This window comes from Triplophysa dalaica, chromosome 11 (genome assembly GCF_015846415.1).
Source record: "Triplophysa dalaica isolate WHDGS20190420 chromosome 11, ASM1584641v1, whole genome shotgun sequence".
NCBI classification, from domain to species: Eukaryota; Metazoa; Chordata; class Actinopteri; order Cypriniformes; family Nemacheilidae; genus Triplophysa; species Triplophysa dalaica.
This window is the reverse complement of record NC_079552.1, coordinates 5711657-5731101: the sequence shown is the minus strand read 5'-3', so window position 1 is coordinate 5731101 and position 19445 is coordinate 5711657. Positions and strand designations below refer to the sequence as shown.

The 19445-nt window shown below is 38.9% G+C and overlaps 1 protein-coding gene across 1 annotated transcript; it reads right to left on the bottom strand.

Annotated features, from left to right (window-relative positions):
• Positions 1–2326: 2326 nt before the first annotated feature.
• Positions 2327–19265, bottom strand: nin (ninein (GSK3B interacting protein)). Its single transcript, XM_056760253.1, is given in 27 exon segments — positions 2327–2892; positions 3300–3395; positions 3585–3710; positions 3787–3954; positions 4037–4183; positions 4932–5018; positions 5127–5261; positions 5346–5397; positions 5474–5572; positions 8925–9876; positions 9879–10011; positions 10112–10203; positions 10316–10442; positions 10539–10628; positions 10736–10846; positions 11527–11701; positions 11969–12109; positions 12568–12704; positions 12788–12849; positions 12852–12945; positions 13175–13318; positions 13395–13561; positions 13890–13935; positions 14867–15039; positions 16371–16458; positions 16573–16764; positions 19042–19265. Coding segments are annotated over 26 exon segments (3831 nt in total). The 5' UTR covers positions 16756–16764; positions 19042–19265; the 3' UTR covers positions 2327–2886.
• Between the last annotated feature and the right edge of the window lie 180 nt (positions 19266–19445).

Sequence of the window (19445 nt, the reverse complement as noted above, 5' to 3'; positions counted from 1 at the left end):
CGCGAGAGCAATTCGAACGTAATGCTCTCGCGATATTTTGATGTCATACGTTGAATAGTATGCGCAGATACGGTTTAAGTCGACACAGAAATTCCCAAAACTGAATCCTCCCTCCTCACAACAGCCTGATCCTAGAACAGCTCTCTTCTTCAGCCTTGCTGGAGCCACTCCACTCAAAGTCAGCAAAGCATGATGGGAAATTGTGAGACGCGCACTCGAAGTCCAGACTTTTGTTTTAGATGTGGTTCATAAAGCTCATTCGGTTTGAGATTAAAAGGTAGATTGATTTTTTTTGTGTGCAAAAAGCTTCTTAATGCTTTCAAAACAAAGACACGTAATCAGCATTTTTAAACTATTTTTTATTTTGTAGAAACAAGGATTTTCTTTACATTCGTTTTTAACATCAGACTTACTGTATTAACACACCTAAAGTAAGTTGAAGTAATATTTAATACAAATTGTGGTAAAGCGTAGTTCATACTTTAACCAAGGCTGCATAACAATTCTAAAAATGTAAGGGAACCTATTTCAAAGCAGTTTTCAATGGTTTAAATGCCTGTAATTCTCTGAGCATTTTCTCCAAAGCACCATAAACTCAGTGAGAGACGCCTGAAATGAAACTTCATAACCAGTAATTTTCCTCTCCGCTCAAAAATTATACTGTAGTTACCATGATGCTGACGTCTGTCAACTCTGAGTTTCTTCTACTGCACATAAATATTTTAATAGGCTCCCTATTGTTCATATTCACAGTGCTTTTAATGCATGATCACAAACAGTACAGACAAGACAGATACGATAAAATAAATACACAATACAAGCAAAACAAAAACAAAAGATGTGCAACATAAAATACTTAATCCCACAGAAATAACACAACAACAAAATAAAATAATTGGGGGTAGGCTGTTTGCCATCTTGGAAATTAAAGGTCTGACTACCACAGAAAGATGGATGGGACTATGTATGTGAACACAGGGGCTTCAGATGGACCACAGGCTTCTCTGGAGCTATACTAAAGGATTTTTATCCTGTCCAATTACATTCGGATGTCCTGACTCACCAGTAACAATCTGCCCTATTCTTAAAACACCATTAAAATATAAAAGTAAAAAAATAGATTTAGTTGAATGGTTTATATTTTAGACTTGCCTGGCTTTAAACAGTTGAAACATAGCACAAGTGTTTTTATATTCTTATGAGCCCTTTCAAACACTTGTTTCCTGTACCTGTGTGTTTGGATTTCCTGCAATTTGCAGAGGTAGTCGTCAACGAAACGCAACAACGTAACTTGTTGCCTTTGTGCAAATAATCTGCCAATATAAATGTATTCCTGGCACATTTCAAATTTGGGGTAAAATACACTAATATGAAGTGGTAAAGCATGCAGGTTTGTCATATCCTACAATTGTAATAATATTCAACATTGTTGAATTAAGAGCGTGTAAAGTGGTAGGGCGTTGGGGTCAGCGGGGAAGGGCCAAGGTCACGGACAATCTTATTGAGGCTGGAAATTTTCTCCTCCAGGAGGAAGTTCTTCTTCTCTGCTACTTTCTGACGCTGTTCGGTCTTCTCCAGAGCTTTAAGGAGCTGAGCGTTCTCCATGTACAGGTCTTTTATTAACACATCTGCTTCACCGTTCTAGTCAACTACAGTATCGAGGAATAGATCAGTTACACTAGAAATTTAATGTACAACCGTCAAAGACTAAAATGTAAAATCAAATGAAAGGGAAAAATGAATGTTTTTATGTACCTGTTCTTTCAGCTGAGAGACTTTCTCCTGTAGCAACAATTTGAGGTTCCTGAGTGTGACCTCCACTTCTCTCATCCTGTCCTCCATATGTAATAATGCAACCTCACGCTCATCCTGCAGGTCATACAGTGTAAAGATCACAGGTCAGACTGAAAATATACATGATCAATTGGTCTGATAAAATCTCGTCTTAGCTATACCGTATCAGATGGTTTAGAAATATGCACGTAAAATGTTGCGGTGTTGCAATTTGTCGCTGCCAACTTTTTCTGCTTTACAGATTATACCCAATAAAGAAACGAGTAAAAAATGGTTAAATTATAAAAAAATACCATACACAAGGAAAAACATTTAACCTAATACTTTATTTAGTCTTAGTTTTTTAATTGATTAAAATCACAACATTGACATCAAAAAGTCACATAACACATTTAAACCAAGTGAAAAGTTTAAAAATGAAGTTAAACTAATAAATAAAATGCACAATAAATAAAAACCAACAAAAACAAATATAAATAAACATTATTCATTCATGATAAATAGATATTGAAATATAATTCAGCAAAAACGGAGAGGTAGAGACAAATAAACTATTTAATAAATAAAAATATGTAAAAAACAGCTGGGCTAATCTTGAAACAATCAGAGCCCTGTACCTTGGTTTTTAAAACTGTGACGTCATAACATTATAATCACAATACTGCTTAATTCACACAAAATGTCTGCAGTGCTTGGAACAAATTCATAATCAAAGATTGTACTGATCTCGAAGGTCCTTGTCATTTATAAGATGTCAAAATCTTGGCTTGTTTTTTCCCATCTCACGGACCGTATGCAGCATGAGAACCACAGAGAAAACTCTACTCAGCTGTGAGGATGTGCAGCACACTGCCACCTTGAGGCAACTTTAACACCCCAGCTTAAATGCTACATGCTAACTCCAACAGATAACACTGTGACCAGAGAACTGAGAAGCACCTCAGAGCAAAATAATGTATCAAGAAAAGGTTTATAATTGGGGGACACAAAGTAAAGGTCAGAGTTCAAAGTAGTAGTGAGGTCACAGGTTGCCAGTCTTCTGTGGCAGTTGATAATGATGTCGTTGATAATTATGTTGATAATGACAGCTCTTTACATCTGCAGAGAAAACACATACAACGCTATATACAAACTTCTTATATCCAAACTAAGCTGTGTGGCACATATACGAGTATGTGATCACTTGAACACACCCAGAGCCATAATGAAACACCATTCAACAATACAATTGGTGCTACACACAGAACACAAACCAGACGGTCCTGCACCACATGCTCCCTACAAAGTGTGAAAAGCAGAACCACCTCACAGGTTCAATAATGTTTTTCAGATCACAGCAAACAAGCAGAACACCAGATGATCCCAATTCACCAAAGAAAACCTAAACCATCAGAGACCAAATGAGCACTAAATGTTCCCAAAAGAGAAGTGTGCCATATAAATACCCTGTGACAGCACATGCTGATCCAGAGAGAAATATTGTGCGGGATGGAATAGTGTGTTACCTGCATGGTGAAGTCTGGGCTGTCGCTATGGTGCTGTCCTCTCTGTTCCCCTGGCAACTGTAGAGGAGATGAAGGTAAGACTGCAGCCCGCTGAGTCTGTGGGAATAGAGAAAGCATGATTTGAGAGAAGGAAACTTATTGTGTTTGTGTAAGACAAATATGACGTGTACTGTATGTGTGTACTTGTATGGGTATACAATTTAAAAAATATTGTTTTTAGTCAGTACTGTCTCTATGGTTTGACATTGTACATGTGTATCGTTTGGTATGCGATTTCTTTGTAACCTTTTTCCGTGTTGATATCAGTTGTGAATGAAGAGCATCCAGTTCACGCTTTAAGGCAGTTTTTTCTTGATCTGCACCTTTCACCAATGCCCTCAGTTTTAGACTCAAAGCCTCCAACTGACAGATCTGAAAAAATAACACCATCATCATTTAATGTTTTCAATGCTAATATAGATTCCATACAGGGTAGACCTGCTCTGACCTGCTCCCTTGCTCTCTTGAGCTCAGAGTTCATCTCGCTCATTTGTCGCTTGAGTCGCTGGTTTTCGTCCATTAATGAAGCATGCTCCACCTCCATCAGTCCAGAAAGCTCTGCCCATAAACGCCTCCCCTGCTGCTGACCAGCAGACACAACAGAGACCTCCAACAACTGGTGTGGAGAACAGTGAAGAAGAGATGTTCAATTGACGCATCCAACTCAAACGACAAAAGCTCTTGTCCCACCTACTCACCTTTTCATTGGCAGATTGCATTTGTTTATGCAGCGAAATCACTTCCTGTTTGAGGGCATCTCGCTCCTGTTGTGTGATGCGTAAGTCAGATTTGAGATGAGCGTTCTGTTGAGTTAGAGTCTGTAGTGATGACTCCAGCGACATGCCCTGAAGGAGACCGAGAAACATTAGTTGAAGAAAAAAAATCAGAAGCCCAATCTGAAACCATTTCCACACAATCTTACCACCTAAACTGGCTTTAAAAACAGCAATAGATAACTTTTAAATGGCCAGTTGACCCAAAGATAAAAAAAAATGACTACTAGAGTAGGAAAGAATACAACGATAGTCAAAAGTGCCCCAAAATTGTTTTCTTTCCTGCTTTTTTCTTCAAAGTGTAAATTCTTTTGTGTTCAACAGAACAGTTTATAAAGATTTCTTTCCCACTTTGGTATTCAATAGTGACCAAGAATTGTTTGGTTACAAGCATTCTTCCAAATATCTTTCTCTGTATTCATCAGAACAAAGAAATGTATAGACATTTGGAAAAACATTTTTGGGTGAACCGTTTAAACTGCAAAAAATCTCATAAACAGATTAAAATAGTTATGACTGAAGACTAAAAAGGGGTCTGTTTCTAAACAAGACTATTAAAGTTTACTAAGACTAAATCTATTAAAGCACTTATGTTAATAGAAATAAAACAATATTGGCCAAAATATCATATAATTAAACTTGAACATTTGATGTATTGTTGAGGCAACATTTCTAATTTTCATTTAGTTTAAGTCACAACAATAATGAACTGAAACTAAAAAAAAAAAAAACATGTACAGCAGTATAAAAAAATAAATACTAAAGTGAAAAAAGCACAATGCACACAATACACACAATATTTTTTTGTGTGCTTTTGTACCTTTTCTATACACCGGTTCAGTTCAGCTCTAAGAAGCTCCTTCTCTTTTCTGGATACAAAATCTTCTCGATCAAACAACTGGAACAACTGTATACAGTAAGCAAGAAATAGAAGAAAATGAAAAGTATGAATGTATCCAAAAGCTGTGCAAACTCTAGCCATTTTACTTTTAAATTCTAATCCTTCAAACCCTACCCCATTCTTCTCATTGGCTGGACTGTGGTCATGGGGACGCATCACTTCCGGGCTAGTATGTCGTAGCACATGATCTGCATTCAGTTGTAATAAAACATTCTCTTCATCAAGATGAAGGCGGCGTGGCTCAGAGAGCTGAGGACAAAGGTGTGTTAGTGTGCACTTTGTTAGATGAAGAAGATTTATAGTAACATTTTTGGTAATAGAACTGCCATTCACCTGTCTCCTTAAAGCTTGAGCTGCTCTCTTCCCTTGCTTCATGTGCAGTAGTCTAGACAGAGATTTGACATTTGTCGTGTCATTTATTGACTCTTACACATTTGGTCGGTAATAAGTGTTTGTCTTACCGCAGATTCTCCTGGTTTTCTCTAAGGTCCTCTTCCCTTACTGTTGAGATCCTGTGCCTCAGAATGAGGTTATCTTTAGCCAGCCGACAGACTTCACTCCTAAACACAGAAAACACTGTAAAGCTATAGGGTTAAACCAGATACAAAAACTGAAATGCACAGTTAAATGAAAGGTGATGACTGAATTTATGATTGAGGGTTCATAATCACACAAAGTCCAACACTTTTGACAAACAATGAATCACTATGAGCTTCCACACAAAACCACTACACAACACAAAAGACAGATCTCATCACAAAACTGGAGTCGAGTTTGGTAGGTTGTGAATATGCGAAGCATTATAAGGGTGCGTGGGGTACAAGGGGGAGGGTCTGCAGCACACACTCACACATCATTAACATTGACCAGCAGGGAGGAACAGGGATGAGTAGAGCAGGACACTGTGGAACATCACAAAGTACCTCCGTTCTTGCATTTGTATTTGAGTCCTGAGAGACTTGCCCTGCAGATCAAGGAGCACTTGACGCAATCTGGAATTCTGCTTCTTCAGTATTCGCATATTGAAGAATTCCTGATTTGCCATTGCACCAATCTTCTCCTTCAGTTGAGTGTTGAGCTCCAAGAAAAAGTCATTTGAAGATTCTGAGAAGTCAGAATCCCACTGTTGAATCTCCTCCTGTTTCTCGAGTTCCTTCAACAATTCCTTCGGTTTACAATTATCTTCTCTCAGTCGGGTAGACTCCTCCAGGAGAGGCATTTGCTGCTTCTGGAAGTCCTTGTCTACGTGCATCTTACCTTCCAGACTCTTGATTATCCTGTCGGATTCAACCATCTGCAGCTCATAGAAATTCTTATGCTTGGTAAATTCAACCTCTGTGTCTACGTGTGCATTTAGTTGACAAGGCTTAGATGGCACTCTTTCCTGGTCTTGGAGTTCAGGATTCAAGAAACTGGATACTTCTGCATATCTGCTGTACTGTATCACCATTTCTTGAAGATCAAGATCTCCTGCATACACATATTTTTCACATCAGAAACCAGTTCCATGTTAACTGACGTTGGAGCACAAACCTCTGTCAAAGCCCTAATTTGATTCTGAAGACTTGCAATGCTGGCAGCATCATCCGAGTCAGGAGATTCCTGGTGTCGCAAGCTCTCCTCTGCTAAGATATGAGTTTCTGAGGCATTAGGAATATTGACTGTCCACTCTTTATGCTTACCAATGGATGTGCCGTCCAAACTTACTGTATTTTCTATGGCAGCACCACACATTTCTTTGCCATCTAATACAATAATGTCATCACATTCAGAACCTTGCAAATTACAAAATGTTGCCTTCTCAAACTCTACTGTGGTCTTATCTGTGGTGTTCTCTAGCTTTGTGAGATCAGAATCACCAACCACACCATCGATTTCATCTTGAGCCTTTGTGATATTGCTCTCTGCATTACTCGATGCAGCTTCATTGTCAACATCATTCTCTTCAATTGATAGTCCTATGGTATGTTTAGATTTATTCTTTTCCTTCTCTTCTGTTAGACAGTTAGACTGTAGCTGTTCTACAACAGCTGTGTCTTTATGGTCTGCACAAGAATCTGAAGTGGTAACTTCATGTTTGTTGACACCGATCTCTGGATTATCAACCTCATCCACGGTCTCTGCTTCACTATTGCCCATAAAATCCTCTTCAGCACTGAATCTAACATCAACATGCATTTCTGATGTGTTTTCTGTGATACCACAACTGCTTTTCACGTGTTCATTTATAAGAGACTCATTCTCATGGGATTCATCAACTGGTTCTTTGCTGGTTTCTTGACTTGGGCCTTCAAGGTCGTCTTTGCTATCCGCAGAGACTTCAACAGCTGTGCAAGGTTCTGGAAAAAGATCTTTGTAAGCCCCTTCAGTGGTTCGTCTCAACACCACCAACATTTCCTCCAACTGCACCACGTTCAATGCTAGCGTGTCTTTCACTGCAAGCAGAGCCACCCTCTCCTCCTCCTTTGCCATCAGTAAGGAGATACTCTCCTTTAGTTTCTCCTCCAGCTCCAGACGTTCATTTCTTAAGTCCGCAACTGCCTGACAGAGTAGCTCCTCACTCTCCTGGATTCTGCATTTTAGCTCCATGATCTCAGAGAGTCTTCACCTCGCTGGCTCTCCAAAGTAGATAGACTCTTTTGTAGTTCCACTCTCTTTTGGATGAAGTCATCCACAGCCTGTTGCAGCATCGCCTCCAGCTCGGCGGCTTTGTGATCGGCCTGTGCCAGCATGAGATCTTTAGCCTCCATGCTCTCCTGCAGATGGTCGTGCAGCGCATTGAGTTGACGGCTAAGCTCGATTTCTTTGGACTGAGAGGGACTGATGAAACTCTCCAGCTCGGCCCGAAGCTGCACGTTCTTATCTGTCAGAGTTTTAATATCTCGGGCATGTGTGAGTTCAAGTTGCTGATGCTTCATTTTTACCTCCTCCCTCTCAAGGTCTTGGACCTGCCTCAACAGCTTCTGCTGTTGCTCCCCCTCCTCCCAGGGGGCACGGTCTGCAACATGCTGTTGCTTTAGAGCTGCAGTCTCACTTTGATAAAGTTGCTCCAGTTTACATACGTCCAGCTGAAAACGCTCAGACACTGCCTCTTGGTCATTACAGAAATGGTCCTCCACCTCTTTCAGGCGTTGAGAGAATTGTGTCTCCAACTCTCTCCTGCAGACGATCAATCAACAGCTTATACCATTGAAAGAACTCTCACCCACGTATATGGCACATTTAAAACAAGTGGAGATAAATTATATGTTTTGTTTTATAAATCTTACATCTATTTTTAGGACATGCCTTGTGATACCCAACAAGGTATAAGGTAAGGTTAATCTATAATAATTTTCTATAGACAGTTTCAACAGAAACAGCAAACAAACATTATGCTTTGTGTGGGACTGTATAAAAGGATGTTAATGTAGAAATAAAATGTTGGAATGCAATAAATATTTTCACGCTTCAGATTTTTTAATCCGAAAAAATGCTTAAATTATTTTCTTCACAGGCAAAAATCACCTATCATATCAATAATCACCATATTAAATCTAGTTTTCTAAAGTCATCAGTCATCACAATGAGTCAAGTTTATGCTCAAAACAAACAAAAATTTCCACTAATGAGGTAAGAAAACAAAACTTCGGTTACTTCTTTATAAAGTGCTTAATTCACGTTTCAAGTTGTTTTTGTTACCCATGGTTTTAAGCATAAACCTAAATAAAGCCAACAATATGAATCAATGCAACTTTCATTAAGTAAAAATAAACATAATAAAATATAGTTCGACAAATTAAATTAAGAAATTAAATTAAAATAACAAATTAATGAATTGTTATGACCCAAATATACTAATTTCATTTGAACAAACTAAAATGTGTAAAAACCTAATAGGACAATAGTGTGCATGCATGTTAGCGTGCTAACCTCTCCTGTGCAATATCTGTGCGTAGATTCTCCAGAAGGCTGCCGAGTCTCTCTCTCTCCTCACCGTGTTTGGCACTAAGCTCCAGCATGGCCTCTCTGTGGTTCTCCTCCATCCGGCTCTGCTCCTCTTTCAGCACCTTCTGCCACCTTCTCTCCTGCTCTTCTCTCTCTCCTTGCACTCTCTCTCTTTCCTGCTCCAAACAGGCCTGTAGCACCTCCTCATGCTGTTTCTCCAGCTGAGCCCTCTCTCTCTCCAAATGCTCCATCATCTTTCTCTCCGTCTCCTCCTGCTGTGCATGAAGGCATTCTCTTTCCTCCTCTAAACGCTGGAGGAGCACCTCATAATGTTCCTTCTCTAACAAAGCATGTTCCTCATCCCATTTCTCCCTAAATCGTCTCTCTCTCTCCCTCCTCTCATCCAGCACAGCCTGCAATGTCTCCTTTCTGACCTCCTCTAATTCCCGTTTCTCCTGTTGCCATTTCTCCAGGAGCTTTCTCTCTTTTTCCACCAACATGACCTGCAACGTCTCCGTACTACTCTGTACTAACTCCAGCCTCTCCCTTTCCCATTCCTCCTTGAGCCTCCTTTCCAGCTCAACGCACTCTTGTTCTTTTCTCTGCTGTGTTTCCTCAAGATGTGCCCTTAACACCTCTTCATGTCGCTTCTGCAAACACTCCCTCTCTTGTTCCCACTGTTCGGCGAGCCTCTCCTGCATTTCCTTTTCCTCTTGCAGTCTCTCTTTCTGCTCCTGCAGACATGTCTCTAGCATCTCCTGGTGCTTTAATTCCATCATCCTGATCTCATCGGCATGTCCTCGGCTCTGCTCTTCACAAGCAGATTGTTTTTCCTCCAGAATTGCCAACTGTTCCTCCAGCTGGTCAGCAAGGTTCCTGGCGTCCTGCGCCTCCTGTGTGATCGAGCTGATCTCCTGCTGGTGGAGTGCATGGAGACCGACAGCTCCTGCTCCAGCGTGTGCACTCTCTCCAACTGGGTTGCCATCTCCTCCCTCAAAACCTGCATCTCCCGATGATGCCTCAAGGAGAGACGACTCCTCTCTTCCTCAGCGCTGCATTGTTCTTCATACACCTACAGAGTGAGTCAGAGAGTGTAACCTTTATTTTTTTTCTTTTCTTTTTTAAACAGTCCAGGGTCGTTTTTTCAATTTTAGACCTTAGTTATTTCTTACCGTGGCTCTGACGCTTTCCATTTCTTTCTGGTGTTGCTCCAGTAGCATCTCTGTCTCTAGACTCATGTTTAATATATGCTGCTTTTGAGAATCTGTATGAACAAATACACAAATAACAAAACTGTTAAATACCGTACATACACGAATGAAGCATCAAAACAGTAAGTGTTTGTTCAGTGATGACCTTATGTGGGTTCATGTTACCTGGCTCTGGGCTCGTGTTGGCCAGCTCTTCAGACAGACTTTGTCCTGGACGTTTTGAAGGGGTGTGGCCTAAATTCTGATATTCCTTCAGCTGTGCCTCCAACTCATCGATGCGATCCTGCAACTCCTACAAAATACACAGATGCACACATGTATTTTGTTTGAGATTTAATGAGACAAAAAAGATGAAAATGAGCACATAAAGACAGAAGATGTTGCCAACCCTGCACTGCTCCTCATAGTTCATGCGTAACTGTCTTAGACGGTTCTCCTGCCGGAAGAACTCCGCACTGTCTGGATCCAGATCACCAAACTACGCACAAGAACATTGAACAAACCCATCAGATTACAACAAAAATAATATATTATAATGCAAGTTATTTAATGTATGGATTAATGTATCTGTGCGTTTTTTAGTACCCTCTCTTTCAAAACACCATCCAGGTTTTTTTGGAGTTTGTTTATCTGGTTTTCAGCCTCCACCAGTTTCTCCATGCTATCGATCAGCTCTGTCTCCAGACGGCCATTCTCCTACACAGCAAAATATACATTTATGATACATCAGTGACAAAATTCATGAGAATTTTAGGTAGGCAACTACATACTGTGATGAAGTAAAACACTGAGAACAGAGTTGCCAAAATTTACAAACGTTACCTATAAAATTGTCAAACTGAAAAAAAAAGCAACATTTAATATGACAGTATATATACTGTATATTCAATATAATGTAAAGCCGTGAAAACAAATTATGAGACCATTCCAAATTTTCTATTAATCAGGATTTCTACATGCATCGTGGCCATTCAAGTCCAGTGTCTGTTGAATTTGACAAAAATAAACCTTAGGAAAGACAAAGTCATCCAACAAGAATGTGAAAGGCTGACAGCATGACAAGACAAATGAAAACTGTGATAAAAATCAAGGTTACAAAATAAAAAATATTTTGCAGTATTTGAGGTTTGAATAAATACAACGGCATCTTTTCTATTATTTTGACATTTTTCTTCAGTTTTCATTTTTTATTTAAAAATGGGCAGAAATATTTTTAGTAGTTTACAGAAAGATTTTCTTTACCTCAACACATACCTTAAAATGGTAAATTCAGATAAATTGAAAATAATTTTGAAATATTATCTTAATTTTTTCCCCAGCTGTATTTTCAATTTAATATCTATATTATACCATATTCAGTGTGGAGTAATAATTACTTTAATGTTGAGAGTTAGGTGCTCTCGTAGGAAGTTCTCTTCTTCCTTCATCTTGCTCATTTCCTTTTCCAGCTCTTCTTGCTGCTGATTGGCCTGCTGCTGCACAAGCTCCACCTCTTTACTCAGCTCAGCCCTCAGGGCACTCATACCGTCTTTATATTCTTGTTCCAGCTTCCTGAACATAGGTACATGTATGGTGAACATTGATGTATGATAAATATATGAGCTTACACACATGCGCCATCAATGTCAAAAGCATTTTGTGTTGCACACATGCCGATTCAGGAAAAGGTTGCATGACAGAAGATTGAAAGGGTATTTTAATATCCATAAGAGTTGAGGCATAAAGAGAAACAGCTGGCCAGATTAAAATCACGGTGACAGGTCATTATAATATCACAAATAAGGGAGAAGGTGTAGCTGGTTAAAGGTGGAAGATTACCGGAGATTGAGCTCATTATTGCGCTCAATAGCAGCATGGTGGTCATCCACTTCAGATGCCAGCTGAGATTTGAGCTTCTCTGCTTTGTCCAGATCCAAGCGAATCCTCTCCTTCTCACGTCTTTCCATGTCAACACACTCACTTGCAAGAAAATGATTATGACATTAGCTCAAAAAAGTTCAATTGATGATCTAAAAGCAACCTAGAGAGCATGGTAAACATTAAACTGAATTGTGACCTAAAGTAGCTGGAGAAAGGTGATGTAAAGTAAAATAAAAAACGTGAGTGAGGACAATACACTTGAGTAATCTGGAGCAAGTCAAAATAACAATCTAAACTGATCTGTAGTGAGTCCGAAAGAAACAGTTCACCCAAAAATTAAATTCTGTCATCATTTACTCACTCTTGAGTTGTTCCAAATCTGTATAAATTACTTTGTTTTGCTGAACACGAACAAAGATATTTGGAAGAATGCTTGTAAATGCTTATGTTTGACAGAACAAAGAAAGTTTTTCAAGTCATTTTTAATAGTGTTGCAGATAAATGTGAACTGAGCTTGAAGGACATTTGAAATTTGCAATGAACGTGCTTTCACTCACAGCAAATGTCTGATTTCTGCCTTGAAGCTCACTAACGCCGCCTGGTGGATTGAGTTCTTGGTGTTCAGCAGCTCATTTTCCAGGGCAACGGTCAGCTCAGACAGATTCACTTTATCTTCTGAATTAAAATCCAAAGCCTACAGACAGACATACAAAAGCTTGTTGCGGATATCCCGGATTAGAAGGCCTGTAGAAACACCTGTGTGTTTGTGTGTGTTACCCGCAAGATCTCTGCGCTGTTATCCACCCCCTCTTCCATCCACCTGTACAGCAATGTTTCACAGGAACATGTCCCGATCCATCATCCAAAACCGAAAACAGACGCAGACCGATTGTACTGCTCAAAGCACATGAGATTCGACGACCTGATTCATCAAACTTAATATAGAGAGGGTACAGGAAGTTATAAAACTATATTTAGTGTTCAAACTATTTCTGTGTACGCGAGTGTCCATTGTGCCTAGTAGAAGTTTGCCAAATTACAAAATTTAATTTGTGGATGCTTTGTTTTATTTACGGATTATAAAGTAAGCAAAAAAAAGTAATTTTAGTGTTTAGTATATAAAACAAAATATGCTTTCATTCAGAAAAATGTGTGTCTTTTTACCTGAGTCGAATGGTGTCTTTTTAATTGTCTGTAGGGTGTGGATGCTGATGGTGTAGGTGGTTTGCTTTGGTTTATAATGTATGACACAAACTCCTGCACATCCATTGAATTGCCATCAGAACACTGCACCAGATCCTCACCCAACTATAAACAAACACAAGAGAAATCAGTTATCACATCTACAAACCTCATTAGATCTTCTGCTATCTCTTGCATGTACCTCTATGCCTATGTGTTGGCACAGCATATGTAGCTGTTGGATTGTGGCCGTGCCATTTATGGGTAGAGACAGCTGATGACAAGCATTATGTAAACGCTCCTCCAAATCACAGAGCGGCAATGCAATGGGTGTGGTCGGTTCATCTGGGTTCCAGAGATGCAACTGACCTGTGCACACATGCATACCTGTATGAATCTCAGGCATTAAGGAGCCTATCATGTTTTTCTCACCCCCATTTCATTCCAAACCTGTATGACTTTTTACACAAAAGAAGATATTTTGAAAAATGTTGGTAACCAAACATAATTGGCCCCCCTTGATTTCCATTGTTTGTACACAAAACCATTAAAACATTTTTCTAAATATCTTCTTTTGTGTTCCACAGAAGAATGAGTCATATACAGTTTTTGTATGATCTGAGGGCAAATATGTGATGACAACATTTTTATTTTTGTGTGAACCATCTCTTTAAGAGTATGTTAAGTATAAACTCACCTTCTGCCTCAAACTCTTCAGAAATGCTCAGGTCAGCATTCCAACGCTTACACAAAAAACAAACACACAAACAGATACACAAATAAAATCATATTACTATGTTTTACATATATACTTACATATATAAATCGATTATAGTAAATAGATAGACAAAGATTGCATAAACATGGTATTTTTCTGTATTAAAATGACTCATTTAAACAAATACCTCACACTTTACACAGCCTATTCACAACCAACACCCTTAAAGACAAACAAATCCTTAACACACACCTTATTTGACTGTTCAGTAACGCATCATCACCATCACAAAATCTTACATATAGCAACCCATGTATCACTAAAAGTCAAGTTAACCACAAAGTTGTTCTACTAGGGTCAGGAGTGTGTTCATATGTGCACAGAGTGATTTTCTGGGGGTGCAGAGAGCAGATGGAGAATACATGCAGTGGAATTCAGGGGGTGGGGTCTGGGTCATTGTTCATCAATGACCCCCCTCATCACCTCCAAAACCACCCCCCACACATCTGCTGTGGCAGAAGCAGAGGACTGTTCACACATCAGACTATCTGCGTAGAAGCGTGTATTAATGTGCACCTGCTGGAGAACGTGGCCGGAGATGCACACAAAAGCTCACACGAACACAGGCTCACGGCTCGCGTCAATTCAATAAAAATCTTTTCAACACATGCAGTCACTGCCCAATCCTTTGAGTATTTTAAAGCCAATGGGATGTTTCTTTCAGGACTATGAAATCTCATTAACTTCTGTCAGCGCAGAGGGCAAAACGCACACATACACATGCCAGGATTGTGGAATTTTGGGGTTTGGAATTTTGGAGTGCCATAATTTGGATTGTTTCTTAAGCAAACCTTCAATGTTATCTGTGTGTTCTGATATGAATGATTCCATTAATACCAAAATAGAAGAATGTGTCCTAAGATCACATGCATGATCTCTTTGTGTGTGTGTGTTACCTCACGCTTTCTGGGTACGGTTCTTTCATCACCCGTTTGAGCATCTTCATCCTTCTCATTCTCATCTTCAGCCTGCCTATGTGACTCAGTGTGCGCGTGTATGACCTCTGGAGCAGAACGACGGCCATAACGCTTACTTCCCTTCACAAACCGTGGCTGGACTTCAGGGGAATCTAAGGGAAAGTGAAAAGAAATTTAATGTTGTATATTTTATGTCATCTGTACAATGCTAAGGCTCACCTTGGAAACCTGTGATTAAAATGTTTTAGAGTTCGAAAGATAAATGCCATGGTTTGCTTGTGGACTATAGCTTGTGGACAAATAGCATATCTAAATATTTTCTACCAATTGTTTGAGGCTGGAAAAATATATTGTCAATAACAAAAAGGGAGAGACATGATGAGACAAAATCATGAAAGTTTTGGAAAGACAACAATAAGAAAAAATAGAGAGTGATTTAATCATTGGTGTTGCTACGAAAAGTCTCATTATTGTTCTTAATTTTAATTGAGGTTTGTTATATTTTTAAAGGGCTAGCACAACGAAAAGTAAAAAATTCTGTCTTTATTTACTCACCTTCGAGTTGTTCTAAATCTGTATAAATTTCTATGTTCTGATGAACACAGAAAGTTATTTGGAAGAAAGCTTATAACCAAACAGTTCTTGGACCCCATTGACTACCATTGTAGGAATAATTACTTCATAATTACTTTGTTCTGTTGAACACAAAATAATATATTTTGAAGAATGTATGACAGCAAACACATCTGGGGAACTTTTAACTACCATCCTACTTTGGTAGTCAATGGGGTCCAAGCACTGTTTGGTTACAAGCATTCGTCCAAATAACTTTGTGAGTTCATCCAAACAAAACATCCAAATATTCATTTAACCCTAAATATAAAATTTGGTCATAACATTGCAATATTAATGCTACGGACAGGTGGAGTAAAAAAAAATGATTTACAATGAAGGAGGGGCCTTTGGCCATAACTAAGGATTTGGGCCAGTAAGCAAGTAACTAGCAACCACTAAATAAACCCTAGCAACCACAAAACAATGTGCAGCTACCCATACCAAGTAAGCACTGTGGTGGTGAGTTCTAATACAATGAATACAAAAATCTAGATTAATGAACTAGAATTTGGTTTTGGTCAAATTATCAACATTTTGATACGTCAAACCCGATTGTTTTGTCATAATTAAGGAGCTGGTTTAAATTTAAATAAGGTTCATTTCCACTCTCACTATTCTCAGGATAATCCTTAATCCAGATTAACCACCACGTCCTTTCTTCACACCCTGAGCTCCAGCTGTCTTGCTTTTAATACATTTTTCTGTTAAATAAAACCAAACTCTGTCATGATGGGATCCTGTAACATGTAATGTGCAATTTTTGTTAAGCAACTATGAGTTAATATAAACAGTTAATCATTGAGCCAACTCAACAGAACAAAGCGACATAAGTAGAAGAATCTGATGAGAATTGATTTTGCCATTTTACCTGGTTGTTCAGGACATTCTTGTGGATCTTCTGTGTTTGAACTTGACAAAACAAGGATCAGTGCATCCTTAAATTGATCAAAATCAACCTGAATAAAAAACAAGACACTAAAAATAAATCTGTCTTTTTCCCCAGGAGTACTGGACGCAACAGAGACTAAAAAAAATTGTTTTAAAACAAATTTCTTTGTGTGTTGTCTTACCCGAGCGCTGAGCTGGTCGTGCAGCAGTGCATGTAATAGCGCATTGAGCGTGTTCTCCTCCAGCTGAAGGGCTCGACAGAGATGGGTCAGTTCTTCAGAACATAACAAACCCGAACCGCTGCCATCAAAACTCTCAAACACATCTTTCAATCGTTCCTCATACTGATCCCTCGCTCCATCCATCAGCCTTACCTAAAGAAACAGAGGAAGAGATTCACACATTTCACCATGCCAGATTTTGCTTATTTGGGTAATCAAGCTTACAACTCAAACTCCTTCCTATTGAAAATATAAGAATAAAGAAAGAGCCATCAGACAGCAGAGTCAAATGATAGACTCAAGTAACGAAGAGCTCTAGAACAAGATCAGACACACTGGTCACTTCAACCAGAGAGGTTGTATTGTCTATAAGCCATTAAAGGACTATAGATTCTAATGAATCTATAGCTCTTAATAACAGAACACAGTTACTGTTGCTAAACTACAAGATCTTGTCTTATGATGACAAACTTATGGGTTTTTATTCTCAGGGGACAGACATAACTGGTAAAACATACGCAGTTGTCACAAAGGTCACTTTACACAAAATCAACTATGTTGTCTTTCAATACATTTGTGATTATAAGATTAGCATTTATAATCCATAAAAAAATGTAGGCAGATATATGAATATTTAATTCAACATCTGAGAACAAAGCATACCTAGAAAAAAGTATGACTTTTTAAGGCCTAAAAACACAATATTGCCTCATACTTCAGGTTTTCCTCTCCATAACCACAAAATCCACACAATAACCTCTTAGTATGAGTGTGTGTAACATTGAACAATATAGGTAAAGACAAAAGTGGAAAGCACATTCAATCCTAATGCACTATTCCTGACTCACACAATCCTTCCTTTTAAAAAGAGCTCTTCAGTCTAAATGCAGACGGATGCACAGACCAGAGAGGCCATCATGAGGTCACACAATCTAAAATGCCTGAGATGAACACAGTCGAACACATACACACACGCTGCCGCAGGTGTCTTTTGTCCCAAGGTGCCCCCCCAGCTTACAATCATACATAAGTGTGTGCATGTGTGTGTTATTCAGTGGATGGTGCACACACACAAAAGAAAGGGGGAGGGGTTTAATATCCATCTGCTCCTTGTTGATGACATCAGTATCACCGTCCCTTTAGAAGGACGTCTGAGTGGCCAGGTGTCTCTCTATTCAGTGACAACATGGATGGGATGATCTACCTCATGAAACTGATTTTGAGGGCACTTTAAAAACTAAATCAAAAGAGTGTCATTTATTTTTGTTAAAATAACTTTGAACATTAACTTTCACAAAATGTAGTCTAAACAATAATGACAGTCTTGCATGAATATAAATAACAATTCAAGGATTTGTTTTGTGATTTCATTATTGAATTATTTAGAATTTTTCCAGCACTTTTAGATGTAGTAATATCTTTGAAAATCTTTTAAAGTTAAATGACTGTCAGAAATCATAGCTGATTGTAAAATATGACACTTAACTCATAACATAGACTAATATAATACAAAAGAGTTAAACAAACAAACAAACAAACTGTTGAAAGCACCGTGGGTTAGAAATACGGGAACGTTTTTTTGTCACTTTTGTGGTATTATTGCCTCAAACCCTGAGCAATTTCTAAACCAGACAAACTCACATCTTACACTTAGTGTATTAGCTTAACAGTGATGGAGAAATGTAGTGAGAAAATAAGAGCAAAAACAATTTTCAGAAGCCACACAAAGGTCCAGAAGTGAGACACACCGAAACAAAGTGAAGGTCACATCAGGAGACATACACAAAGAGCCCCTCAGTAGATTGATAGTCAACAGATATCAAAATGAACAGATGGTTTTGTTCACAGAGAGAGACACAACATTCATTCCGATACTGTCATGCCTGATTCTTTTCCCAAGCAGTTTTCACAACCCTTAAACAGGTCCACAACCCTTGAAAACTAAAACTACTTCCCCTCTTCACATGATCACGGTTCTGCAATCTCAGATCGAGGTCAGCAGTCTATATCCGTGACTTAGCAACATATACACACAGCAACATTTTCTACATCAACACAACAATATCCAACACACATTCACACACAAAACAGTGCCACGTTGTTTAAGTCTAAATACATCAAGTCATTCTCAGACGGTGTTGTTTATGTGTCATAAAATCAAATAACTTAAATGTCCTCTAAAACTAGTATAAGACATATAGGCTAAAGAATTAATCAATTTGCACTGGAGGAGAAACAAAGTGTCGCATCTAATGATACAAGTTGCGCTATGAGTTGCAAAGTATTTTTGAATCTTTTTCAAATCCCTGCACAAAATGAAACATCATTCAGAACTCTCAAAATCAAAGATTCATTTTGGATGAACTCATGAATCTGTGATGAGTAAAATGAATGTGCGTCTAGTAAAGTTGAACCCATCTGATTACATACCCGGCGGTCTCACTGATGCACGCGCGCGCTCTCTCTCTCTCTCTCTCTCTCCGTTACTCGGCTTTTAGTCCATTAATAGTTTCATCCGGAGCTCGCGCTGAAACGGAACCGCTGCTTGTTGTTGTGATTTTAGGAAGTCGAAGAAGCTGTGAATGTTGTCTCACTGCTGGGCGCTCGGGTAAGTGTGTATGAAGTTAAAATGGGCTGGTCAGAGAGATTTTGAAAGGCCCTGCAAGAGGAAGAGGAGGAGACGAGTTTTCGCGCAGCGCGCAATAGCGCCTCCTGTGTGTGTAATGAGAGAGAGCGATGAATGACCTGTTGATGAAAGCCCCTTTCATAAAATGCAGACTGTTGACTGTCGGATGATAAATGCATACTCTAGCAAAAATATTAATAAGAATTGA